Raw genomic sequence first — 27820 nt, forward strand, 5'->3', positions numbered from 1 at the left:
ATACCTATGCTACTTGCATTGAGATTCCTCTTCTGGTGTGTGTGGGTCAAAGCTGCCCTGTTTCTATACTATTTGTTTGTTGCTAAACCTTGCTAATAGGCATGTTATATAGGAGGTGTTCAATTGAAAACAGAAAGTGGAGAGGTTTTTTTTCTGGTAGTAAAAGTGCAAGACCTTTCACCAGCGAAGGTTTTACATCTAGGTAATAATCCTGTGCACTTACCTTGCTGTTACGAAACATCTGCTTGGCAGTGGAATGGCCTATCTGCTCAGATTGGACCTCAAAAATGGGTAAGCAAGCTGTGGTTGGAAAGAGGGTTATGGCTGTGGCAGGTTGGGGAAAGATAAACTGGAAAGCTCTCAGTTAATGGGATTACAAAGAAAATCTTGATTTGCTATGCATGGTGTCAATCTAGAGGCTTATTAACATAGTCTTTTTGTGGTTTAAGACTGGCCACTCATGGATCATCCATCTCAGGCTGTAGTTGTGCTCATAGGGATGTAATGACTGGAGCTGCTTATCCATAGAGAGATAGTGCTGCATTGCCTGTATTTGTTACCTTTCAGGATCTTATCAGCCAGATTATCAGGTTCTCAAGATGATAATAAATCTGGCACATTGGCTGAGGTGGTGCCATGGCTAATGGATTTCTTTGGCACTGATGGCCTGAACACATGGAATAATGTACGGCTTGAGAGGAGAACATTCGGTGCTCTCCTGCCCATCTCCACTCTTCCTCTGGGTGCTTGCAAGATGCTGCAGTGCAAAATAAAATTTTAGCACAACTGTCACAGTGTTGCCTCAGATCTGCTTTGTGTCCCAAGGTTTACTTTTCCAATTTAGTATGCTATTGTTTGAAATGTCAACCACCTCCGGCGTTAACCCGCCTAAGTTGTAAAGTTTTCTCTTCCTCTCTTCACTTGGCTCAGGAGGCGGGGAGGCTTTGGGATCTTTCCAGGCTTTTCTGAAGCTGCTTTTTCCACTGTCAGGCGGGGTCTGGCACCGAGTCAGCAGCTGCTTCCTGGTTCTCACCCTTCCCTTGCAGGCAGACAGATGACCTGCCTTAAGGGAGCAACCTTTCTTGGAAGGTGAAATCAGGCACACAAATTAAACACTGACCATACACATTAGCTGCCTATGTACCTATGAACACATTAATCCCATGTTAGCACTCCCCAGTGCAGTGTTCATTGATCAGGTAATTATTATTTGTGTGGGGCTTTGAAGACGACAGCGATATGTACAGTTCTCTTATTACAGATTAGCATTTTACACCAAGCCAGAAATGTTACTGAGATAATTTACCCATATTCTGATGAGAGGTGTCTGTTTATTAGGAGAGCTCAATGAGGCACAGAACATATTTGTTCCAGTTCCAAAGAGGAAATATTTGATAACTGAGTGGGAGTCTTATTAGCCACATCTTGCCCTGTACTGAGGAGGAATGAAGATATTAATTTACCTGTCTGCCTTTGTTTGTAGGCTGTAATGTGAACTAACTTTTCTTCCTGCCCCATTTCTTCTCTGGAAGGCTCCTCTCTCATTTTATGGATGTTTGAACGACACCAGTTTTATCTTGCCAGAGCATCTGTGGAAGAAGATAAAGGAAGACACTATTTAAGTGGCTGGGGTGCATCCTGGGCTGCTCAGGAAAGAAAGAAGTACCTTACATGTCTCTGCAAAATGTGATCAAGGGGAGCTTGATTCACACCCCTTGACATTCACGAGGGCCAGAGGAATTCCACCTACAGGTGTGAATTTCCTGTTCCTTCCTCAACCGTACTCTTCCTGTTTCTGGTCTCTTCTGCCCCCTCCATTTAGCCTTTACTATTAAAATCATTTTCCCAGGTGCCGTGTTTAACTTTGATCTAAGTTTATGCTTTGCGCAACTAGATGTGAGAGAAAATATGATCTGATAATAATAGCAGGCATGCTTTTTGATCACAGTGTGTTCATAACCATTAACTTAAGGAGAAGCTCACTTGGGTCTAAAATAACACTCATTGTGCAGACACAGAAGACTAAATCATGAAAGAAGAGCCTGTGTATAGCAATCTCCATATTCCTAATCTTACCAATGGTTCTCTTTGGAGATATTGCACGTGCATGGACCACTGCTGTCTTCTGGGCTTCCCACGTGGTTGGGAAGGTTTGGGAGGGGAACCTTTATGGTGGGAGGAATCAAGAGGGTGGCTGACCTTGCAGTCAAAGTCTGTTAATTGCCTCTTTCAAAGCAGTAGGTTCCAATTGGGCTCTTCACTGTTTGCTCCAGCTATGGGCTGCTCTCTTTCTCAGCTGCAGAGGAGTGTTTTGTACCTCAGAGGCCTTCAAAATCATTCCTCTCTCTCCATTAATCAAGGCCCTAATCACTTTACAGGGTTTGAAATGAACTATAAGCACTAGGTTTTTAAGTTCTGTGGAAACTTTCCACTCTTTAATGTATGATAACATGCAGACTCATTCAAGTTAATGGCACAAAACTTCTCTCGGGAGATCATTTTCTGATTGATTTTAATGCTGGTAATGTTATCTATGGACAATTAGTATCTGATGGAATCCCTTTGCTCCTGCTTGGCTAAGAGATTGAAGCCTCCCAGGGTGGCTGCATTCCACAAACAGCTCTGAGCTGCTGGGAATCCCTGTGGGCCCCCAAAAAAATTCTTAACTCTGTTGTTTTTCAGAGAATGTTTTTCAGTCGTTTTACATGGCTTTGATGGTAGAATGGAAGTGCTGAAAAAAATACCTGAGACACTTCATGCTGTTCTTTTTCATCGTGTTATGATATTTGAAACTACGAATTTGGTTGGTTTAGCTGTCAAGAAGAGAAATTTCCCATGGATGCTTTGGACTTGAGAATAATTTACTTTGCTGGAATTTTTAGGCAACAATAATAAATAGTCTTTGCATGTGAACTTGTATCAAGAGAAATATCCCTTAGGGGAAATAACTGTTTTGCTTTCTAGATGAATTTCAATTAATTTCATGTGGTCTCACGTTGATTTTTATCTTCATTTTGTAAGTTCTCCTTCTCTGTTTTATTCTTTGCTTTACACCAGTTTGCCTTTGCTTTCCCTGAAGTTTCATCTACTTTTTCCACTTGTTTCTAGTGGGATATTCAATACATCTCACACTCTCAGCCCAACTTGAATCTGTACCTTAGAAAACTCCTCCATCTTCTCTCAGGTTGCAAGTTGGTAATGTGATGTACCCTGCAATCTGCTGGAGGTTTCCACTAATTCTTTTCTTGTCATTCTTTTCCCTCTTGGTTTTCTTTCCCAGTCTGTCCCTTTAAGTCTCTTATGGGATTTTTTTCCCAGTTAATTGGCTTGCAAAAGCCAGTTGGCTGTGGCTAAAGAAAATGAAGCATTGCTTATCTCTTCCTTGATTTCCAGCAGTGCCCTATGCCAAATATGTCGTGTATTTATAGAGGTTATGCTTTTTCCCCAGCAGTAAGTCAGTAGCAGTAGGAAGAAAAAGGATCTCAGCAAGATGCAGGTGATTTTCCTCAAGTTGTCTTTTCCATGTTATGCATGTATGCGTTCTTCCTCTATGAAAGGCTGTATAGCAAAGGTAAAGGTCAGGGAATAGGACTTAAATCCAGGTCTGTAACTTTCTGTCTGAGAAGGGAATGCAAAGCTAGTGGGTATGTTGCATTATGGTCAGTTGAGCTTATCTTTTGGTTTTCCTTATTTATATGTGAGGAAATGAGGGAATAATTCTCTGTCAGGTGTGAGCTAGTGAATTGGGTAATGCTGCTTTTAAAATTTAAAAGTGGTAAATACATGGGGGAGGAATTCTGGAACAAGTGACATCAGACTAGTGGGCTGTGTTTTTATAGAAGTGGACTATTTGTGAAGGGAAAAGATTGTTTGCTCTTATCATTCTCTTGTTGCTTCATGTCTTTTGTCAGGGTAATCAAAAAAATGGACCTTTATGAAATGATAAATGACAGCTATAAGTCATTGCAAGGTGGTAATACATGGGCATCTAGCTGACAGTGGACTTGCTCTTACAAAATCTTCATCTTAGGAAACAGGTTTTCAGAAGCATGGAGTCAAAGATAAGCATTTCTTGTGTTTGCAAATGGTTAATGTGCCGATGTGCTTCCCAGTGGACTGTGGCTCTGAGTTATCATTTGCAGCCTTGAAAGTCTGCTCATGGTAATACAACAGGTAAGAAGGTGTAGAGGTCCCTCAAAAGGTTGATATGCAAGGTTTTGGGTGCCCTTCAGTGCCCCTCGGCCTACCTGCCGAGGGCTGTTGCCTTAGGTTTTTTCCTAGGTTTTTTCAAATGAACTGGTTTTGTATCTTCCTTTTTCTGATGCCACTTCCTGATTCTCGTTTCTCTAAAAGTCTCACTTTGGTTCTCAAAAACAAATGAAGGCAATCACTGTGGTCTTAATTTGCAAATTAGCTTTAAGAACAGATTAAGCTGAGTGTTTTCCACTTGAATTCAGTGTTCTTTCTTCTGCTTGTGCTGAAAGGTTAGTAACTTTTTAATCAGTATGCAGAGTTTTGTCTGTCAAATGCTGCTTATTGTTCCCATTTCCCCTACCAACACTGTTCTTTTTTTTTTTTTGTCTTCCTCTATCTTTGCTTTCTTTAATTTTTTACCGAGGAATCTCTTGTGGAAAGGAGATTTTTCTTCCCCCACCCATTGCTGCTGCTGCATTTTTCTTCTTGTGAACTGTGTTTCCTGTGTTTTGTGTGCAAACATTAGTTGCTGTAAGCGATTCTTTGAGATCCAGAGGCAGCTACAGGATCACTCCAAGGGAGGCAGCTTGAGATTTAAACTCTTCTGTTCATGTGCTGGGGCAGTCCTGCACAGTGGTTAGAGATGAATTGAAGTGCATGATGCCAAGTGCTGCAGTAGCTCCTTTCCAGTTGTCTGTATTTCTTCTCCGTGGTACTTTGCGATGAGCTGGTGTAGTGTCCTAGGGCTGGAGTGGACACTAAGGAGTTACCTCATAATGGGGCTCTGCAAAGCATCCAGTGTAGTGTACAAAATCCTTTCTTTTTAAACAACAGCACTTGCCATACAGGTTTTTTTGTGATGTGCAATACCATTTATGATTTTCTAGAGCAAACATCCATGCAGAGGGACATTGCCAATATGTAGAAGAAAAATCTCAGTGTATGGGCAGCACAGTCTAGAGGTTGACTTTTGCTTTGGTTAGAAAAGCAAACAGTAAGTTGTTTTAGAGTCAACTAAAGCTTTTTTCTCCCTTCTCTTTCTAAGTGGTTACTATTAAATTTAATAGTAAATTAATTTTCTTTGGCCTTTAAAACAGAAAAAAAGAGTAAAATTATTTTTTTTTAAATTGGCTATGCATTCTAAAAATACAGACTATTTTGGATGAAGAGTGGGTTTGCTAGTAGAATTCTGACTTTCTGTTGGCTTTTAGGAGATGGCCCTGATGACTAAGCCAATAAGAGCTAATTTTCAGCAGGTGTAGCATCGTGCTTAAAGGAGAAGAGATTATTCCTGGAAGAGTGGTTTTGTCTGTGATGCTGAAGAGGGCCGGGGTTTGATGCCTGGACCTAAAGCCAGGCAGTGTAGGCAGCTTGTGTTGATGCTGCAGCTGGCAATGCCTCTGTAGGAAGTTTGACATGGAGACAGATAGTTCAGGTGAAGCCCCTTCACTTCTGTGTGGTTTTGTTCCTGTTGAATAAAGCAAAATGAAAGATTAGAGATGTTTAAGTACAGTGTGTCTGCAAGTCTCAGTGGACATCTGTGGAGGCATGAGTGCCCAGTGAGCACAACCCTGGCCAGCAGCAGAGCTGGGAGCCGTGTGCTTGGGGTGTACCTCACCCAGGCTCAGACTGCGCTCACTGTTGGGACACGTTTTGGGGATTTCCTAGCAGCCACTTTTTACTGCTGGTGGCTGAATCATTGCTTTCTCATCGCAAGCTCTTCTCCCTTTCTCCAGGGGAGCTCCAGCAGCACTCCTGCTGTCAGTTGAGGCTGACAGGGAGCGTAGTGCTGGCTTCCATGAGTCAGGCCAGGGAGGAGATCTTTTTTTTTAACTAAAAAAAAACTAAGCCTGTTTCTGTGTTTTTGTGGCTCTTTGGGAAAGTGAATTCTGACAATTGTGGTGTAAATCCTCCCCCAGAATGCCAACTCATGGCATTGATAGCAAATACCTCTCTCATGCTTTTCTCTTACCGTTGAGGTTGCTTATATAGCCTGCGAACTGGCACTGTGCCTTTAATAGTGCTAACTTTTGTGGTATAAGCCTGTCAAACTTAATTTAAGGATATTATAGTTAATAACTCCCTGCTTGTGTGCCTATTAACAGAAGTGTAAATGGTTTAGACTCTGTTGTAAAATGGAACTAGTTAAGCCACTGATTTTAATAAAATGTTTTTAATAAGTTCAGTTCTCTCAGAACAAAAAAAAAAATATTCTTTCTTTTCTCATTAATAAGGGAAGGAATAAGATATGGCCTTGTGTTCTCAGATAATTTGCAAAAACAAAACTAGAAACAGTCCATGGAGATTTAATTCTCTATGTTTTTACTAGAAGTGCAAAGTACTTTGCAACAGGGTCGTGTTCTCACTATCTAAGGTCAAGTTCAATTACAATAAGAGTTCATGGTGTGGATTAATTATGTCTGTATTTTTAAGTACTTTTTTCAGATTAAAGTTATCAGATAGTCTTTATAATTTGGTATATCGTAGCTTTTCAAACCACAGTGTGATCATTTTTCAGGATAGCGTGTTTATTCTGTGCAGTCACTGAGCTGTTTTTGGTACAAAGTGTAACACTTCAAGCTCATCTTTTAAATCCCAAGTTCAACAAAAGAATTGTTGGGGTTTTTTTGTTTGTTTGTTTGGGCTTTTGTTTTGTTTTTCTGAAAGTATTTTTATTCTCTGCTAGTTACACACTTTTGTTTTTCCAGTTAGAGTGCTCACTGAGGAGGAGAGTTAATGGAGGTATGCACTGCTGACTACAGGAGATGGATTGATTTTTGAAAGCAAGTGAAAATGCCTAACATGCTTTAGATTTTTTTTCTGATTTCCTGGTCTTTAATCCTGAAGGAGAAAGAAAAAAAATGAAATTAAAACCAGCCTTACAAAGAGCTCTCGTGCAGCACTGATGAGGTTTGTGTTTTGTCTCTTTTCCAGTGGTGATAAGAAATGAGTTCAAAGATACTGAAAGAATGAGATTTGCAGCTTTTACACGAGTAAAAGCATTAGTGAGCTTAAAGTATAAAATGGGGAGAAGAGCAACAAGCTAAAAATTGTGTAAGCTAGTTGCACTGTTAGAAGCTCTTATAATCTTCATGCCTTCTGAATCACTTAGTGAGCATGTATTATATTGCATGCTTATTTTCTTCTAAACATAAAAGGACATGTTATTAACTACCTTTTGCAAAGGCCACAATTTTAGGTTTTTTATGTTTTCCTAGGATGCAAGGTCCTGCTAAGTGTAGTCCTCATACAGCATTGCATAGTTTGCTAACACACATTTCTTCGTCTGACATTCCATGTAACTTCATGAACTTTGACAGGACAGACTTGAGGCTGTATCGATATGTTAATTCTGCTGTAAGAGAGATGACTGTCCAATCAAATATCTGACTTAATTACAAATTTGTTTAAAATTTGATCTTTTGGTCCAATCTGACAGAAGGTACATTGATAGAAGTCAATCCAACCTGATAAGACTATGATTGCCCAGAGACAGATATAGTGATTTAGCACAGTCTCTGGCTGAGGGGAGGAGGGGATGAGAGAGAAGCTTTTTTCTTATTGCCTCTTGCTTTTCCTTGTCAGTGAACTGCTGTGGCTCCAGAGGTTAGTCCAGGAACAGTCAGGATGGTGGGTTCATGGGATACGTGGGCAGGTGAGGATTCCCCTGCTGTTAGGGCGCATAGTTTGGCTGGAATTTATGGGATGCTGAAGCTGCTTTTGTAGGTTTGGTTGTTTACCACCTGCAGTTGTGCAGATTGACTTGGCATTGGCAGGCTTGGCTGGTGCTGTGCTGCTGGTGAAATGATACAGCATCGGGATTTGCATCAGCTGGTGCTGGAATACTGTAGAGTCTGTGTTGAAGAGGTGGTAGGCTCTGCATCTGTCGGTGGTGGTTGGCAACGCAGCCAGTTCCCATTGAATCATAGCCATTGGATGAATGCACAATTTTATTGTGTTCTTGCTGCTATTTAGCATGTATACTCTAGTGGCACATAGAGACTCTTGAGGATGGCCCGTTATTCTGTGCAGTCTATATAATAAAAGCTCTTGAACCACATTTTGTCCTTCTGTGATTTGATGGTACACATCTTTCCAAACCACAGAAGAACACTCTTTTCCAAAAAGGGGATTTTGTTCTTTTATCAATATTCCCTTTCCTCAAGTGGGAGGATAATATAATAGAAGCATAAGTGTGTAGTGATAGGACAAGGAGTGATGGCTTTAAACTGAAAAGAGAGTAGGTTTAGATTAGATACTAGGAGGAAATCTTTTGGTGTAAGGGTGGTGAGGCACTGAAACAGGTAGTCCAGAGAAGCTGTGGATGCCCCATCCCTGAAAGTGTTCTGAGCTAGGTTGGATGGAGCAACCTGGTCTAGTGGAAGATGTCCCTGCCCTTGGGTTGAAAGTAGATGATGTTTAAGATCCCTTCCAACCCAAACCAGTCTATGATTCTATGATAATAGAAGAAAAATGCAAGATACTTATTCATGTGGGATGTTAAAAGGAAAAGTGCCTCCACACCACAATACTGTGCTGTATCTGTCTTTGTGGAGTATGGCCTCATATATTATCTTCCCTTGTGTTTGAATTCCAGCTCTTGAGCATGCAAGAAGGAAGTTTCTGTTGCTTTCTCCTAACTTATGTCCCCGTGAGGGTACTTGGGTGCTTCATTTTCCAGATGCCTTGACACAGCACTTTTAAATGCTTGGCATTTGGGTTTTTGTGTAACAAATGTAAGAGCTAGTGCTGCAGTAATATGCCTCTGTACACATACTCATAGGCAGTTGGTGTCGATGCCAGTCTGTCTGTGATGGAGATTTTGCATATACAGACAAAAGCAGAAGAAAATGGAAATGTGTTGCCTCAGGTCTCGAGGCCAAGGTGTTGCTACGCCCCAAAGAAGGTATTCCTTCATCCAATAAAGAAAAGGAGTCAATGATAATCCATAGGTATGCTATCTTAGCATATTTCCTTGTATGAGAACACATGGCAGAGCCAAGCATTGTATTGATGGTGCTGTTAAGCTCTGAGTCAGTTGTAATACCTATGATGGCACCATTTTCTAGAAAAGGTTTTCAGTATCCTCTGAGTGCTGAACAGCAGTATAAGATAGAACAATTTGAGGAAAATAATTCCATGAAAAAAAGACTCAAACTTTGTGTGACAAAACTTAGAGTTTTATTAATTTCTGGCAATTCAAAGATGAAAATTTTTGATGCAGACCACAGGGTCTACTACAATGTTTTTTTCAGGTGAGTCTGGAAGTGCTGAAGTTTCTGGTCTGGAGTTGCCTCCTACATGGAGACACTGGCCCAAAGTCATAAAATTTGAGAAGTCCCAAATTTGCTAGGTGAAAAGGCAGACGGAGACCCTCTGGTAAACTTTTCTCTGTCTTTTTTCCCAATGCAGAGCCTCCTGCTGTAACACATTTTCAAAGTTTTGTTATGGACCTCGTGAGCTGAAACTAAATTTTTAAACCATTATCGTTTGCATGAGAATGAAAACCTCTGTGTTTCCAGTTCTGTTTCAACTTTGCTGCTGCAGTCCACAATGTTAAAACTTTAAGCCATCTGGTCTTAGAGGAATGGGAAATATCTTTGTACTAGCTAAAACACTAAAGCAGGGGAAAAGCAGATATCATAGTTTCCAAAATCTGCAATTCTCTTTTCCTAATGTAATGATCACGTTTTCTCTTACAGAGATAACCTTTTCCAAATATTAAACACTTCTGAACTTTTCTGATTAGGAAAAAAAAAGCTCCCTGAAGAAAACAAGATTTTTGTTTTCTATTTTTCCCCCTCCATTTAAAGGATATAATGGGCTTTTATGATTGTGGAGTTGCCTGAATTCATATGCATGAACACCTCCCATTTTTAGGCAAATTCCTTTGTCATACAATATAGCAAACTCAGAATTTAATTTGCTGCATGAACTTCCATGTTCAAAACAACTTTCTGGACTGATAAACCAGGACTGACACTTGAAGATATTCCTTATAGTTGTGTGTTTTCATCTTCTGAACTTGTTTTGAAATGGATCCTCTCTGTCTGAAGATCCAGTGAGTCAGGTTCCCTTTGCAGTGCTCTGATTTTGCATCATTGGTTGACACTAATGTAACTTAATAATGAATCACTGTCTTCCTGCTGTCAGGTATTTTAAAGTGAATGAGTGTGTCAGAAGGATGAAAATATTTTACTTTTTAGCTGAAGTTGATAAAACCAGGTTGTGTTGGATGGAGGTAGCTAAAAAAGGAAACTGTAAGATGTATTTTGTTTGCCTTGGTGTTATGAAGTAAAATTACTCAGAAGTACCATAGGTCTTGGCCTGGGTCTTGCTGGCAGACTTTGACTTCATATAATGAATATAGCGGTGATGGATTTGTCTTGCTGAGTTACTGGTAAGCCACTAAGGTCAGGATTTTTCAAGCATGAGCTTTCTCATCCACCAGTTAAACATATAAGGCAATTGTCTTGTACCTCACTGTAGCTGACAGAAAGATTGAGCTCCTCTTTCGGTCGAGGGATGCCAGGATGGGTGAGATGATTTGCGAAATAGCTCAAGTTCACTCATACAAAACTGAGCCCACATCTGTGATCCAAGAGAGTAGTTGCACACAATAGATGGCAAAACTTCTTAAACTAAGCATGTACTTCAATGTTTTGCTGACTGGCAAATTTACCTTCTGTCTGAAGTTGTTAGGAGCTTATTTTTACATGAAGCATTATCGGTCAAAACAGTGTTGCTATCTCTACTTCATTCCTACGGAAAGATTAATAAGATTGAAGGAGTTTGGAAAAGAAATCCTGCCCTTTGGCCTGGAACAGCTGCCAATTGTGTAACATCATGCCATGGCACACCAAATAGTATTCCAGATGTCAGGTAAGCGAGTTTTCATTTGCTGTACTAATCTTTTCCCTTTGCTGTTCATGGAAGTAGTTTAGTCTTCTGAAAGCGGTAATGGCATAGAGCTGCCAAATGCCGTGTGTTACCTCTAAGACCAAGGTGGGTGTCTCTTCCTTAACACTCCCCTATGCATGCTGGGAATCTCTGTGTGGAGCTGTGCTGAGGCTCTTCATCTCCCTGACCACTGACTGAACCAGCCACCTGAACTTGATGCCATGAGGAACTGTGGGGGTTTAGGAGGGTCCTTGATCTGAAGGGGTCCCACCTGGTACGAGGACAGCTCTCAGCACCAAGGCTTCTACCTTCCCCAGACAATGGCACTGTCTCATGGATCAGACAAAGCATTCCCAAGAGGTCTACTAAAATTAATTCCAGTCAGAGTGTTTAGTATACAGACCAGCTTTACAATCTGTAGATGTCAGGGACAGATCTTCTGCTGTCAGCTTGGTAAGTTGGTTCATTTATTATTAAGTGTTTAGTGGGAACAGCAAACTGGAGATAAAATTCTTTTGGAGTTTGGAATTTATCTTAAGACAGAATGCAAATGTTTGAGTTTTTTTTTGGTTTTGATCTTCATTGTTTCTGCAGTCTCTGAGGGCAGTTCCCTTTAATTTTGAAGCCCTGTTCATGAGTACCAAGAGCGAAAGGACTAAATGTCATTTAAAAGTAATGTAGCAATACTTGCCAACAGCACAGCTTTAGTAGATCCTGAGAGAGGAATGTGGGAGCAGTCATAGCCTTAAAAAAACAACAATAAGCTTTAGCAACTGGAGAATCTGCAAAAATATTCGAGAGCTGTGCATGATCCCTTCTTACTGTGTTGAGTTTTTGCTCTCATGATTTTTTGGGGATTGATGTTTGCATTTTTTTCTTTGAGAAACCTCACAGAAGACTTTAAAAAAATTGATAAAAATATTTACTTAACAGCTGTCTTGAAGACCACTCCCTTGATAGAATTACAGTTTTTTCTCCTTTTCCTGGCTGTTTTATCTATCTTAATGTAACTTTGTTCACAAAATATAGAATTTTGTGCCAATTTCTCATAATGTTTTTTATTATAATGGTGTGGTGCATTTGTCTTGCTCAAAGTATTAGCTGAAGTGACCTCTCTTCAGAGAGGTACATCAAAGTTAAGGAGGTCATGCCTTCAACATGCTGTCATTAGCAGAGCTAAGAATCTGGGAGGAGTTGATATTTCCACTGCAAGAATTTGTCCCATTCTCATAGAATTAAGAAATAATAGGTTTTCAGTGAAAAGATTTCACAGCTCAAGATTCAGTATTGGAGAAGGAGGATTAGTATCTATTTGCACATAGTTTTAAGCAGTCACAGAACTGTCATCCATGCGTTTACCCAGGGAGTGAGCAACCAGATCTTCCTACAGGGAATATCCTTGCTCACCCTAGTGAAGAGGAGAAACAGAGTAGATGGGTGAATTCCTGCTTTGGATAACATTCTGAAAGGTTTTCCAGTTCTTAGCCCCTAATGACTTTATGCCTTTACAAATAAGGCTTTGAGGTCTTCCATCATTCACATCATCACAATTGGGAGTTGAAGAGAAGTAAAGTATTTTCCTTTTTTTCTAATAAGCCAATTTAGTTCATATTCTGTGTTAGTAGTGCTGTGTCAGGTTATGAAAATAAACTTAACTGTGTTGTTCGATAATCTTCAGAAATAATTTCAGAAAACAAAATTGTATTACTAAAATTTCAATTTTCATGTATAGAGCTCCTGCCTTCTCAAGTATTTAGGTATGTATTTTGTGAACCAGATATGGTGTTTCTTCTGTCCTGTTGTGAAGTTTCAGAACAAAAGGATTCAGAGTTTTCATGGTGGTAGAAGTTAGGCTAATACACTAATTTTTAAGTGATGTTTTCATTTTTATTTCCATTAACCTTACTGAAGTCCCACTAAGGAAGAACATTGCGGAAATGCTGAGTAAGGCTCAGTAGATTACAATTGTTTTTTCATACCATGAAAAAAAAAATGCAATAATGGTGTAAATCCACCCAAATATTTTGTGTGGCTTACAGTTTCTATATTCTGTGACAATTCTTTAATTAGAAGCTAATGTTAATATTCTGCATTAAGTGGGAGAAGAAAGATGAACAGTAGTTTGGTTGGATAGTCATTAGCTGAAGTAAAATGGAGTGAAAAATGCTCAGACAGGGAAATGACAAGTACCTCTTTAGCTGGAACAACTAAAATCTAAAGAAAATCCTTGTGCTGCCTGAACTTCCTGCTCTACTCTGCTCAATTTGCACAGAGCTCTGTTAGTGTTTTATTATGGAGGGGAGAATATCCCTTCTGCTATTGCTTCTCAAGGAGTAATGGGATCACCTGCTATCCTGCCATAGAGTGGAGGGAATAGCTCCTTTCCTTTGGAAAGATCATTTTCCCTGGGCTAAAAGGAAAAGATTAATAGGCTGCAATAGCTTAGGCTTCTCAAAGTAGGAAAATAAATCTGATAGATCATAGGTCTCCTTATTTCATTTGCCTTTCCAAAGCTGAGGAAAATGTCAAACTGTTCTCTTGTCCCAGGAGAACAGGAAAGGGGGGCTTGGAGACAGTGGGATCTCTTCTTAGGAACTGGGAAACTGCAGCCATCAGGGAACCCACTGTGTCAGAACTAATTAGTCCTTCATGGGTTTGTTTTGTTTTGTTTTTGTTCTACAATCTGAAGAATTGTGCAGGAGTGAAAATAGGAAAAAAATATACTGAGCTGACAAATCTGGTTTAAAATGTGCAATGAAGACAGCACTGTTACTAAGCTCTTGCAGAGCTAAAGACTGCCAGCAGTCAAATTTGTTGCAAGTCAAATACAACAGGATGGCCAAAGGAAAAATATCGTTTGTATTTTCAAAGATTTACTGATTTGGCTGTCATCGAACAGGACGCGTCATCTTGTGCTTAACTGCTTGTATGCAAGGTCCCACTGAATGTGGTGTGGGTTGGCGAGTAGGTGAAAGAAGTACTTACTACTGTCTGCAAATAATACTAATAGCTTCAGCTGTCTTTATTAACAACTTCCTATGTAATTTCAGAGAAGCAATCCCAGTGTCCACTTTGTAGAAAACAGCATCAAATGATAACAAACATATGAATCGACCGGACTTGGGGGTACACTGAATTCTCTGTCACTTGATCTGAATCTAGTTGAGGCTCAGGTGAAGCTTGGTGCTGCTTTAAGAGTAGTGTGATCCTGTCAGTAGGACTGAGAGTACCTTGGAAAGACTATCCTAATGTGGGCAAAATGTTAATTAATGTATAGCACTGATGTTAATGATAATGTTGGTTATTTCTTGTAGTTAGTTAAAACTTCTTAGTATACACACAAGGTCACTCTTACAACAAATATTTCATATAGCTTGGGCAGGAAAAATAAATCACAAAATGTAGTATTACTTTTTTTGTGCAGGTTTGAAGAACTGACCTGCTCAGTCATGGGCCAGAATCTCTTTCTCTTTATCATTTGCATTCTGAAGGTGAGGCAGTAGGCAGCACAGGTCTAGCACAACCATGAAAGGAGATGTAAACCAAGGATATGCTTCTCTCTCTCCCCCTTTGCCTTACTCTTGACAGTACAGCTTCATATCTTCTCTTGCTTAGGGCATATTGCAGAGCATGAGTAACTTTCTTAGAGATACCTCAGTGCCCTGACTGCAGGTGCTGCCTTTCTGCCTCCTGCTCTGATTTCTTGGGCTATGTCTACACAGCCATGTGAGCCATGTCAAGGAGCATCCTCTGGTGCTGGGATTTAATCATCTGTGCTGTTGGCATATAGTTACCACAGGCCGGGAGTTATTTCTGACAGACCATTTCGACGTGGCTGCTCTGCAGGGATAGGCAGTTTAATAGTGTGGATTAAGGCTGTTCCCTGCCAGCTGGGTCACTGCCAGCGCACGAGCCCAGACATGTGTAGTTTGCCAGTATACATTTCAGCCTTTGGTTATGGGTTTGTGGTTTTCTCCATCCTAAATTGAAATCACGCGACAACACAGCTCTTCAGCCTAAGCCCTGAGCAAGAGAACCGTTTGGTCAACTGTCTGTGTCAGCAGTGATAAGCCACGGTATGGGGAGCATCCCAGGGCTGCTGAAGCTTAGCAGATGGCAGAGCTAAGTTAGCTAACCACATGTGCACTCTTTGACTGGAAAAACGCTTTGTAAATACATTCATTTTAACTTCCATCGTGTTCATAAGCTAGCACATGGTGTCTTTCCTTAGCTGCAAGTTAGCAGTGCTACCACAGGTAGTAATTGCATTGCTGTTGATGTGTTGTCACTTGTTTAGCTGCATAAAGTTGGTCATGTACAAGCTCCTTGGCTATAGGGTTCTGTGTCTTTCCCCTGTGCGTGCACAGCTGCTGAAGGCTCCAGCTGTACTAGCAGACCAAGGGCACATCTTGACTCCCTCATGTGGGTTCTGGGGCATGGTTTGGCCGTGCACCAGCCCCCTCCCTGCAGAGAAACCTGGGTGGATGGATCAGATGGGAATCTAGGTAAGACCCTGCAGCTTCTCCATCAGCACTATCTGAGTGGGGCAGGCACCATGGTGTGTCCCCCCAAGTGTAGAGACAAAGTAAAACACCTTCTGATAAATATTTATAAAATATAAGCATCTGTCATTGATGTACATGAAGATGTGCTTGCTCTCTAGTCAGGGCTGGCTCCTCTGTGACCACTGCAATCCACCCCGTGACTAAAGCCAGCTTCTCTGGGCCTCTGCAACCTCCTCTGGGGACAGTGGGGTCCGTCTCCCCCAGTACTGAGAAACCTTCATAAAAATCTTCATTGCATAGTGCCATAAAGACAAGAACAGTCAGGAATATTCACTATCACAGTAGAATTTAGCAAGGTGAGGTTCGCTCTTAGCCCACTGGAAAGCACTCCACCTTATAAAAGGCCGTGTAACTGTATCCTACATGGCTTTCTTTATGCTTAGGCCCTTTTGGTAGGTTACATCCCTTTGTATGGAAACTTTTTAAATATATAGCAGATTAAAACAGGTAATTAATTGTTACAGCATGTTACAAGTTTTCAGTAGGTGGAGGTTTTTTGTTAGTTTTTTTTGTTTATTTTTTTCAGTTTTGTTTGCTAATTCATCAGCTGGGCAAAGTGGGAATTTTGTGGGCTGCTCAAGCACATAGAGGCGTAAAGGAACTCAGCCTGAGTGGGAAATGGGGGGCACAGGAGAAAGCTACAAAGTCTTCATCCTTCTAATAGCTTTTTTTTTCCCCTACCTCTTAACCCAGAACAACTAAGTGTTCTCATTCTGTTATTACTATTTTGTTAATAAATTGTTCTTAATATGTGGTATTTTTCTCTTAAACTACCAACCCGTAACTGCAATGCAAACACACACATATCTTCTTCCATGTTTTGTGTTGATATCCTTACAGCTTCTGTGGGGCTCCAGCTGTATCTGTGTGCTGCACTGGTTTCCCCTGGGTTGTTTTACTGGTGAGGCAGACTCCAAGATTTAGAAAACAGGTCTAAATTCAACACAGCACAAAGCCCACAAGATGACTTAGATGAATGTTTCTTGGCTTGTGGAGTTTTAAAATCTATGGTGACTGTCAGCAGAGCCAATAAATTCTCCCATCCTTGGCTTTAGATAGTAACACAGTACTACTGGCAAGGTAAATGTCTGCTGTTTGGAGTTTATCTTCTATGCAGAATGCATCTCTTTATACAGAGAATACCTTCTATACAAAGAAAAGTCTGTGAGCTGTGTTATGTGACCGAGAGTGGAGGACCAGATTCTGACTGTTTACATGAAGACAAATGCTAAGTGATTTAATGGCCTTATTAATTCAAACTGGAATGTGCAAATCTGGTGGTAAGGTCAGTAGGAAACAAACACTATAATTTTTTGCATTCAAAATGTGGATCCTAAATTATGAAACATGATACTCAAATAAAAACACGAGGTAACATCTCGATTAATAATGTTTTCTTCAACAGCACTGTACTACAAGCTGACCTTTCAATTATTTTGTTAAGAAAAAAGGGTCCTGTATTTATTTCACGCATAACTGCACTGATTTTATGCCAGCATAGTGTAAATCTAAGCAGCTGTAGGTACACAGATCAGTAGACTATCAAATGCTTTTTGTGCATCGTATTTCAGTAAGGGCAAATAAATTTTTGGTTTTAATGTAATTTTTTTTTACTCTAGGCATTGCAAAGGCAATCCATGGTGTTGTCTAGAAGAGGGGCTACATTAGACAGCAAAAGAGTTGTCTGCTGAGAGGCTGTGGTATTCGATGAGAGAAGTGTTAGGGAGCAGGACAGAGTCATCCCTTGGGGCACAGCCTGGCCAGTGGGATGTAACTTGGGCTGTCATTTTCTAGAGTTGGCCTCAAATAATTCATCACAGGTGGGTAAACAGGGAACACAGTTTACAAAGGATAGTTGTCTTTAAAATCATACTGCTTCTGAAATACTGTATGTGCTGTAATACAGAAGAGGCATTAAGCAGAAGATAAATGACAGTCCTTTTCCCTCCTCATCCCTCTGATTTGTTGTTGTATTCTTTTGTGATGTTAATAGCTGTTTAGTTTGTCGTTTGCCTCTGTACTGTACAGCATTTGTTTTCCTTTTCTGGTAGTCCTGCAGGGCTGAAGGGCAGGAGGGGGAGTAGTTACCACAAAGCAATAGGACTAGAGAAAAGCTCTGAAGAAAAATAGGCGAACATGTTAGAAACCTAAACTGGTGCCAGCTGAAGTTGACTGTATGTCTTCAGGACTTTCCCCTCAGCTCACGGCTGAGTCCCAGCGGTGGAGGTGAGCACTTTTAGGGGGAAGGACGCTGAGCTGAAGGCTGTGGCTGCAGACCCACCTCTGTCAGCTCTCCCCCCTGGAGAGGAGCCCTGTGGTCTCTTGCAGGGACAGTGACAATGTGGTGGAAGGGATGGCTCATGGCTGAGTTCAGTAGCACTTATCACATATTAGTTCCTATGTCAAAAGGCGAGGCAAACTTAAATTCGTTTTTGAGGTGATAGGACTGAAATGATTACCTCGTTTGGAAGTGAGATGAATGAGCTGGGTCAGTTCCTCTTCCCTCTTCTTTCTACCCTATCCTGCCCTCTTTCTCGCCTATGTTTCTGAGAAAGTTTTTGTCTGGGTAATCTAAAGTCTAAAAAAACAGTTCATCTTGCACATTCTGCAGTGCTTCTTATCCTCTCACCCATGGTACAGTGAAAAAAACAAGTAGGCATGTTTTGTAAAGATATCTTCATCAGGAGGATGTGATGGATGACTCTATGAAATTACTTCTGTAACTACCAGAAGAATTGAAAATAAATGAGAACTTGAGACGGGCAGACATGCTTGAATAGTTGGCATCTTACCTTAGAGCTTAAGGTTTAGATACAAAAGTTCAGTCCTGTCTTTGTTATGCACCTATTTATGTAAAATAACTAATCCAAATAGAACTTGCTGATTCTCATCAGGTGCAAAGGCAGGAAACAATATTTAAAAAAGACTTTCTAGATTGGTAGAAAATCTTTATCGAGTTGTAATACTGTATAATAAACTCACAGCTAGACATTTCAAATATCAGAAATGAATATTTCAGTGTGTTTTTAAAGGCTGTGTATTGTTTTATTGTGTGCTTTTCAGCACATCCATAAAAGACTATATGGGAAGGAAAGAGTGAAATTAATTTCCAGAGAGAAGTGTTTCAGGATACTGGGCATTTTTCCACTGAACATCTCTGTGGAAATCTGGAAAAAATGTTATTTCAGTTCTCTACAAGAAATAACATTCTAACTGCACTTCTCTTTCCCACCATCAATAAATTAGAGAAAATTCTTTTGTAATTATTAACTAGTAGAAAAAAAAGGATCTTTTTTTGGAAAGCCGTTTAGGAGATTATTTGATTTTAAACAGAGCACTCTTGCAAGTGTGAACCATGGATGGTATTTGTACTATTGTCTTCTGGTTTGCTTTCAGATAGAAGGCAGTTTTAGCCTTTTGGAAAAGACAAGAGAGGAAGACAGTATTAACTATATCATTGCAATCTGTGGATGCTCTTTGTGTTTCTCTGTTGCATGCTACTTTGTGTAGTACCTGGTAGCCCGAATGCCTCCTGTGCAGGACAGACTGGCAATAGCAAGTCCCTAATGGACTTGAAAGAGTTTTCACTGTTTTCCTGTTGTTAGCTAAAGATGTTTTTTTTTGAGTGAAGACAATAAAGGGCAGAGAAGTTTAAGGCATTATTAATTTGTATTGGTTTATAATACTTTTTATTAGTTATATTACACCACTGTGCATCAGAATTCATGATGAGTACATTATTGCTTCATCTGATATTTAATTATCTGTACTATAGTTCATTTTTGTTAAGAGTTCACATCCTCAGTAACAGAACTCACTGGGCCGATTTTCAGGATGAATTTTTGTACTGCTGGAAATCATTCTTTTGGAGGTTGCCCCCAAATCAGTTGAAAACCAGTAGTAGTCGTGTAACTGAAAACTCTGACCGACTGTTGTTTTTTTCATAATAGCACAGTGTATGCCCAGTTCCTAGGGGAAAAGACTCTTGCAGCAGCTGAAGAATGCAGCCTGTGAATCTCCTCCTTCCCAGGGATGCTCCACCCAGCCCCATAGCTATAAATGGCAATTGGACTTCGGGGAATTACAGCAGGCAACGAGCTAAGCAATGTCAGGTTCATCTGCAGCTTCCATTTTCACTGTTGGACATGAAAGTAATAAAATGAACTATAGCCTCGAGCTGTTTTCTGGACACTGCAAGGTCTGCAGCTTCGTGTCCATGGTTTGGACTCTGTAGGGATGAGTTGGTGCCTTGAAGGCTGTGGTTGTCTGACTTCTTTTAGAGGACTGCAGGAGGGACAAATGGTCAGCCTTGGGAAACTTGTTGGCAAGTTTGCCACAAAATCCCATGTTTTATCAAGCATCTGTGGAGATGGCCATTGATAAGCATCTTCATCTGCTACCTTACTAGCAAAGGTCAGAACTTGGAGGAAACTTAGTGCTCAGCAACAAGGGAAAATGGTTTGTAAGAAGGGAATTCAGTTCTTTTACTGTATGTTTGCTGTTTAGCCACAGCGTAGGCATATACTTCTGTATACTGTGCACTCCCTCCCTGCATGGGAGGAGTGAGGAAAAAGGTATTTCTGGAGTTTCATTCTTATCTGTGTAAACCAAACGAAATTAATTGCTTCCCCAAAAGTTCCTGTTTCTCACTGCTGTTTCGAAGTGATACTTAAAATGTCTAGTTAGATAGAGATGGCAGTATTTCAAAAGCAATCCCACTGTAGGTCTGGTCTGCCCCCCAGCTGATGTGTCAGCAGTTGAAACATCCATAATTAGCCTTCACTTTTGTCATTACCAGCTTTAGTTTCTCTGTCAAATGGAAAGAGTGAAGTTTCAAAAGTCTGAGGGATTCCTCAAGGATAAACCAGTTCATTCTGTAATGAATTATGTATGGGTAATAATAATGATGATAAAAGTAATAACACTAGTAATATATTCTTTCATTTATTCTGTACTGTGTGAAAAGTCATAGAGGAAAAACATGTTTAATGTTTATTCAGTGGAGGGTTTGAATGGAGAAGTGTAAGGGAAGTAGCCTTCTGTGGAATAATAAACACAAAGTTATACATTTAACAGATGCTTTGTTCTTTATTATTCCTTCAGTTTCCATCTGCAAGCATTACTGGCTAGTTGTATCCATCTTTACCAAAACATCTCTTGTATATAGTGTATATAATTTCATCAGCTAGGTTCACATATTTCATCAGTTCTCAGTCCGGTGAGATACCAAATGCTTCTGTATGACTCAGAGCTCTACTAGGAGGAAATACAATTTGCATTGTGTGGATAACTGGGAACTCAAATGCAGAAGTTCAGACAGGGGTGAGAGCAGTTAGGATGTGTTACCCTAGATGTCTGCCACCAGCAGAAATGTGCTGGCTCCCTCCTGCCACAGCCCATTTACCCCTTTGGAAGGAGCAGCTCGGGCAGCTGCCAGTGGTTTTCCTAATACCAGGAATTGTAGCTGCATGTTTCAAAGGAAGAATCACCTGGATCCTGAGAAAAGCAGAATAATAAAAATAGCTTTAAAATCATCAGACAGAATTAAAAAATACATTTGAGTTTCTTTTCTCAGGTTCTCACTTTGCAAAAGTACAGAGAGCATACCTGCAGGCTTCTCTCTGCAACAACTCGAGTTTTATGTATTCCTTATGTAAATACATACAGTGAGATGTGCCTGGACTTCCACGTACCTCCTGGAGATAAGGCTTTAAAGCAAATACCAAAATACCACGAAGTTAACTTGTAAAAATACCATGAAAGTGTTGCAAATGCCTTTAAAATCAACGTTGTCTTTTAGAAATGATTCTCAGGGGCCAAGATTTTCAGCTTGGCCCCTGGAAGTCATTCTTGTAGCTGAGGATATTTATTCTGTTCCATTTTTTTGAATGGGATGCAGCTGTTGAATTCTTCAGACTTGAGTAAAGGCTCTTAAAAAGCCTTATTTATATAAGTTTTTTTCTGTCCTGCTCTAGTTCTGAACAAATAGCAACAACTTCAGCTATTGGAAACTGTCACAGTGCAACTAAGCTGTTGAAGTCTTGCTGCTTTGCCAGCACATCTCCGAATGTCATCTCTGAAGAGCTGGACTCTTACATGAGTAGTTATGTGCAATTACATTAAAGTGAGTGTAACTTCTGAAAGAGGTTGGCATGTGGTAGACTCTCCCCCTTAGTGCAGAAGCTCCTGTAGGGGATCCCTGGGGATCTGAAGAACAAAGAGCATGTCTAAGGCAATCAACTAAAGCACATCCGCAGCCTGTTAGAAGCACGTTGCAATGATACTTAAGTGTATATAATTCCTCTTGTTTCAAAATATAGGTTTATGGCTTGAGTTTCCCTTGAATACTCTTTGTGATTATTAATGACCTGTATCAAATAATCTTATTTAGGTCATTGAAAGGCATAATGTAGAAAAGAACTCTTTAAACCTCGAAAACCTCAAAACTAATCAATTAATCTGCTCTGTAGACCTGTATGTTACTGGAAATCTTTAATAGTAAGCCGAAATGCTGTGATATTTTGATGTTAGTGGAGTTTGATAAAAGTTCAAAAGTAATATACATGTCCGAAACCAAGGATATTGCAGTGAAAGCTCTTTAACTTCCTGTGCCTACATGCCTTTTTTTAGCAAGAGCAAAGCCCACCCTCTTGGTTCCTTCTTTTTTCACTAAGCACTTTACTCAATCAATAATGAAAAGTAAAATTCAGAGGTTTATGTGGATCTTTCAGCTGACTAACATATATTTTAATTACAGTATTAATAATGTCAATAAGAGGAGGTGAACAGCTGCTCTGGCCACTTAACACAGACAGATTAAAATAATTGGATTGGGGATGTCTGCTAGATTGCCATTAAAAATTTTAAATAGGAGCAGAGAGCATTTGGCAGTCACCAGCCAAAGCATACAGGGGATAAGGGGAGGAGAAGAAATAGAAGAGGGGGTAAGAAGAGGACATTGGAAAGCTTTTGTGCTCTTCATTCATCTAAAAATAGGTTTCCAGTCTGCCTCTGAGTTTGTTTATGTTTATCTTTCCTTTGGAGACTGTGGATAAAGACATGTCTTTTCAAATGCTTTGAGTGTAGGGCTTCTGCTCTTTAAGATTTTAGTTTCAGGAACAGGACTTGGAGCCTTGATTGCACATTTGGGGAGCTGCTGCAAGCTTCTCCCTGGCCATGCTGCTACCTCTGAAGGCTGGACGACAACCTCAGTGCACCCTCTTCTCACTGAATATGCTTAAAATCTAGAGCAGCATTTTCCAAAATATCAGTTGTATCCATAGTTCTGCAGGCGAGAAATCTAAACACTCCTAAAGACAGGAGTTGTCCTTGTGATTCAAGCACCTGTGAGGTATGGGCTGTACCTAATGTTGCTTGTTGCACCTGGATTTTGGAACTACAATAAAGATGAAATCTGCTTTGTGGCTTTATAAAAGTAAAGCTGTAAAGTGGGGTTTTCAGGATGTTGCAATGACTCAGAATATGTTTGAATGCTTTTAAGAGTCTTTGAGAAAATATAGGGCATACTCTTCTTGGAGATTACAGCAGCAGCACCACCAGCATGTCTGAGCAAACCCAGCTTTGGTTCCTCCAGCATTGCCTTTTTACTCTTCATCAGCTAACCAAAGTCTCTGCAAATCCCTCTGATGTTTTCCTTTTCTAGAAACAGGAATGATGTTGCATGTTCTTTCCTTATCTGTCTCAATGTATGGGCTTTTATTAAAGTCTAATATAACGTCTCAGAGTACTTACATCATCTCTTTTGGAGTCATCAGTTTCTGGTAGTGGATAGCAGTTAAAATTATGAGATAAAAAAGCCCAAGTTAAATATATTTAATTGGGTTTTGTTTGCTTTCTGCTTTTTAGAAATTGTGAGGCACAGGCAGACAATCTCTGGAGCAGATGGGTGTTTTGTGGTTACTGGACCAGACAGCTCAGATATAATTAAAGTGCCTTTTTTGCATATGCAACCTGCAACCACTTCTGTATTTTCAGAATAGGATCATAGGTCTTAGGATCATATGAAGCGTAAATTTAATAGATCTTGTTTTACTTCTCTTACTTATTTTTATTTCTCAGTGAGCTGTTTCAGCTGAGCCTAATGTATATAACCTTGTATGACTGTCAGTGCTCAGTCTGTCTCTCAGGCTCCCTGGTAAGAGTTGAAAAAGAATACAGGAAAGTCTAAACTAGTCAGTGTTTTTCAATTACTTTTCATGGAAAGGCAAAGATCGAATGTGTTTGTATTCAAAATAGCTCTGCCGTGTCTCCTGGAAGCTATTGTGTAGGGGTTTTTATACTCCAGATTCTTTTTAATGAGCCTGAAGGGGCTTTGGTGGTGCAGTGCCATCCCTGGAGATGATGGGAAGAGTCTGTCACAGGAACTCCTGCTCACAAGGGGAAAGGTAGCTCCTGTGAGGCACACCAGCACATTTTGGACTGAAAACATCTTTCTTAGCTGCAAACATTTTTTAACTTTTTGGCCAAACCATCATTTTTTTCCCCACAGGAAACATATCTTTTTTTTTTTGGTCCACTGCAAAAATGAGATTTTAGGTCAGTTCTGTTTCTGAAGCTATTTTTGACAGTCCTGTGACAGATTTGTGTCTAGAATTGGTCATTGATGTAACAAGAGAGCAACCAGAGGAATTCTCAGCTGCCTGCTAATTTGGTTCTCCTAATCCTGCGCCTCTCCAGAGTGAGAATGAGTCCTTGGAATTTTGCATAATTAAGAAACAAATTAAAAGTCCCATGCTACTTAGCTGTGAATAGAAAGTTACGGTGTCAGATGGGCTTAACCAATTTCTTAATGAGACTTTAGACCTAGCTCAGTTCAAAGTTTGAAGATTAATATTTTTGAGTGCTCTGGGAAGAAATTAATCCAAAGTAGACAACTGAAGTTCATTTTTTTCCTTTTTGTTGCTTATAAGGTACATTTTGTATAACCTCTCCATAAGCCATGAACACTTTGTGTTAGAACTTTTCATCCTGGTAGCATATTTTTAAATATAAAGCTGTGCATTACTGAAAAAAATGGTTTGAAATGGGGAAAAAATAAATCCCTAGATGTGCTGGTATGTAATAGAAATTATGTACAGATAATTTCGACTAGACAGTGTAAACAGTGTGCCCAAAACATCCCTGGTTTTTTTGGTGGTCGGTTTTTTTTGGTTGTTGGGGGTTTTTTGTTTTGTTTTGGGTTGGGTTTTTTGTTTGTTTTGCTTTGGGGGTTTTTTGTTTGGTTTGGTTTGGTTGGTTTTTTGTTTAGTTTGGTTTGTTTTTTTCCTTTTTTTTTTTTTTTTGTTTGTTGGTTTGGTTTTTTCAGAGAACACTATTAGTTACTGAACAACCTGAAGAACCCTGGTTCAAAGCAGAATTCAATTTCTGAGACAGAAGCTCTGTCAACCTGCATTGGAGCCCATAGTTCCAATGTCATTCTACCTTTTTTTTTATCTCAGGTAAAGGAAAAAATCTTTTCTGGAGCTCATAAGTGAAAGGAGGACAGTCTAGCTGGATACTTCACAGCCATTCTATTTTAGCTTTCTGTGGGGCCACCAAGAAAATTTGGTGACTTTTAGATACTTTACTTGCAGGGCAGCTGCTGTGCAGAGCTTGGAAATGGCAGTTCCTTCATGAACCCTTTATGTGATGAAGGAACTGCCATTTCCAAGCACAGCCTCATTTCCAGTTATATAAATAGCAGAGTTTTTCTCATTAGAGGAAACTCAAAGAATATTGGTACGAGGGATATATGGACTGAAGAAACTTATTTTTAAAGAAAGATTGCATATGTACAGCATAAGTACAAGATGACTAGCAGGACACTGATCTTTGTCTGCAGCATCTTGACAAGCAGTGACAGTACTTCTGAGGTTATTCAGCTATCTTTGCAGATAAGACAGGTTTTTTGCCTTATAAACCTTGTATGGTTTGATGCCTAGTGTGCAACATGATGGCTGGCCTTAGCACCTCTCAGCCCTGTGCAGTGATATGGAAAAAGACTGGAAATGGAGGGTGAGGAGCTGCATGATTTGAGGATTTGGTGTCTGATTTAAGAGGCACTGAAAATGCTGAGGCCTCTGCATCAGTTTCCCTGGGCTCCAGAGCATCTGACATTGGAAGTCTGAGTTTGGTGCTACCAGGAACCAGGCTGATGGCCAAGATGTCAAGTCAGGAAGGGCTGCATGTGTTTCAGAGCCGTGAGCAGGGACTCTTATACCCTGGCAGGTGGAAGGCTCTTCAGTCTGCTGATTTAGAGGTGGATGAAGTGTCTGCATAGATATTTGAAAAGAAAAAAAATTAAAAAAAAATTACACTACATAATCTCCCTTGCCATTGGCATGAATTCTAGCCCATGGTTTTTCTCCTGTTCTGTGAGCAATCTGATGAAGCACTAAGTCGTGCCAGCTGACAAACAAACTTGTCACTGAAGAATGACTTGGTGAAATGCCACGTAGGGCAGAGCTGCCATCAAAATAATTGGTGATTCACTGTTTGTTTCTCACAGATTTCCTACGCTCCCTGCCCACGCATTATAGATGACAGCAATTCTGTATGGGGACTGTGAACATGACAGACATCATTTATGAAGCAGAGCCTTTATCAAGGACTTTTTTTTCCCTAGCAAACTGTGTAAATTGCTCAGTTTCTAAGTTGCTATTGTCGAAATCATGTTATAAATTTAGCTGGCCTGCCTGCTTGAGTAAGTTTTCAAAGGTGTTTTAAAAAGCTCTAAACTGCGTGAGAAGTTCAGGCAGAAGCTGCTGAGTGCTCCTCGCTGTCCTCCAAAGTGCCATGGCAGTTGCATCCAGCACTCTTTAGGCTAGTTCTGGTAGAGGGAGAGTTGGGTAGTTGGTTCTGAGCTTGCACAGCCCCAGACTGAAGGATTTTTGGGGATTTTTGCCCCTTCCTCACTGCCACTTGCACTGCCTCAGGACATCTCTGGAGTCAGAAGCAGGGAACCCAGTTACAACCTATCTGTGTGCCTGGGCTTTTCCTTAGGCCTGGCTCTGAGCTCACTTCAAAGCGGAGAAAGGAAATGATAATTTTTCCTCTTTAAGATTCATGACGTCTGGCAGCAAAAGGTGTCCTGGGAGTCGCAGCTGCTCCAGCTGGGCTCACTCTCAGCTGTTTAGTATGCAGCTTCAGGTCAATGACATTCTTAACTTATTCCTATTTTACGAAACGGTGTATCTGGATCTGGGTCCTTAATTCAAGTCCAGTTTGGTCAAATACTAAAGGACACTGAAGACACAAGAGAGCTCAGTTAATGGGTAAAGAAATCAAACATCTTATATGTCATAGGATAGAGGTAAGTGTAATAGAGAACATGGGCTGAATGTGGGGCTCACGGGTGCCACTGGGTTTAAGTTTTTTGGACTTTAGCTGAATTTGAAGAAAAGTGAACAGCTTTGATTCAGTGGGGAAAAAAAGCTGGCATTACCAACTACTTACCGTGCTCTGGAAATTCATCAACAAACTGAGAGCCCTCATATACTGTTTGTTTTCAGACCAGTTTCATGACCTTACCTGTTTTCATAGCTGGACTGAGAGGAATGAAACTGTGGAATGAGAAGTGGCATTAACATTTTCGAACCAAACTGTGTAATTAGACCGATTTGTATTTGAGTGGCTTCGTCAGGTGCTTTCCTTTGAAGTCTGTGGTGACATGTTTATCCTTTTTTGTATGCTCTTTGCATAAAGGGCAAGTAGCCCAGGCAGTTGTGAGCAAAATATGCTGAGGATAAAGGATTTTTGAAAACTGACTGCTGCAGTTGCATAGGTTCGGTTTGGCAAATTTGGCAGAAAAATTTCTGTAAGCATCAGGTTTTATGGCCATGACTTTTATTGTTGCATTTTTAAATTCAAGTTAACTGCGTACAAGAAAGTAGAGACCAAGAGCTGTTCATCTTCTGGCTTTGTCTGTGAGGAGCTTGTAACTCTAGCAATTGTTTCTGTTTTTCATAACAGTGGGAACTTTATGGCTATTTTCCCCCCTTTCCATCCAAAGTAAATGTGCTGCTTAAAAAAAAAGAAATGGTGGACTGTCTGGCAGGCACACAGTTTGAACTTGGGGTCCTTCAGTTTGGAGTGGCAGTTTAGAAAATACACCTTTCTCCTGAAAACTGATGTTGCAGCACAGTGTTTTTATTTGTGTGTGG

At 40.2% G+C, this 27820-nt stretch overlaps 1 protein-coding gene across 6 annotated transcripts in view; it reads left to right on the forward strand.

Annotated features, from left to right (window-relative positions):
* The window catches only part of ARHGAP6 (Rho GTPase activating protein 6), a 322836-nt gene that overhangs the window by 223314 nt on the left and 71702 nt on the right, over nt 1–27820 (forward strand). The window contains exon 1 of one of the 6 annotated variants that reach the window (XM_032679815.1): nt 3478–3496. The exons of 4 other annotated variants lie outside the window; for them this stretch is intronic. In XM_032679815.1, coding sequence (XP_032535706.1) covers nt 3491–3496 — 6 coding nt within the window. In that variant the 5' untranslated portion in view covers nt 3478–3490. Of the gene's footprint in view, nt 1–3477; nt 3497–26951; nt 26971–27820 lie in introns of those variants that run through there. One more of the 6 variants, XM_032679818.1, reaches the window with a different exon arrangement.

This window comes from Chiroxiphia lanceolata, chromosome 2 (assembly GCF_009829145.1).
Source record: "Chiroxiphia lanceolata isolate bChiLan1 chromosome 2, bChiLan1.pri, whole genome shotgun sequence".
Lineage (NCBI taxonomy): Eukaryota > Metazoa > Chordata > Aves > Passeriformes > Pipridae > Chiroxiphia > Chiroxiphia lanceolata.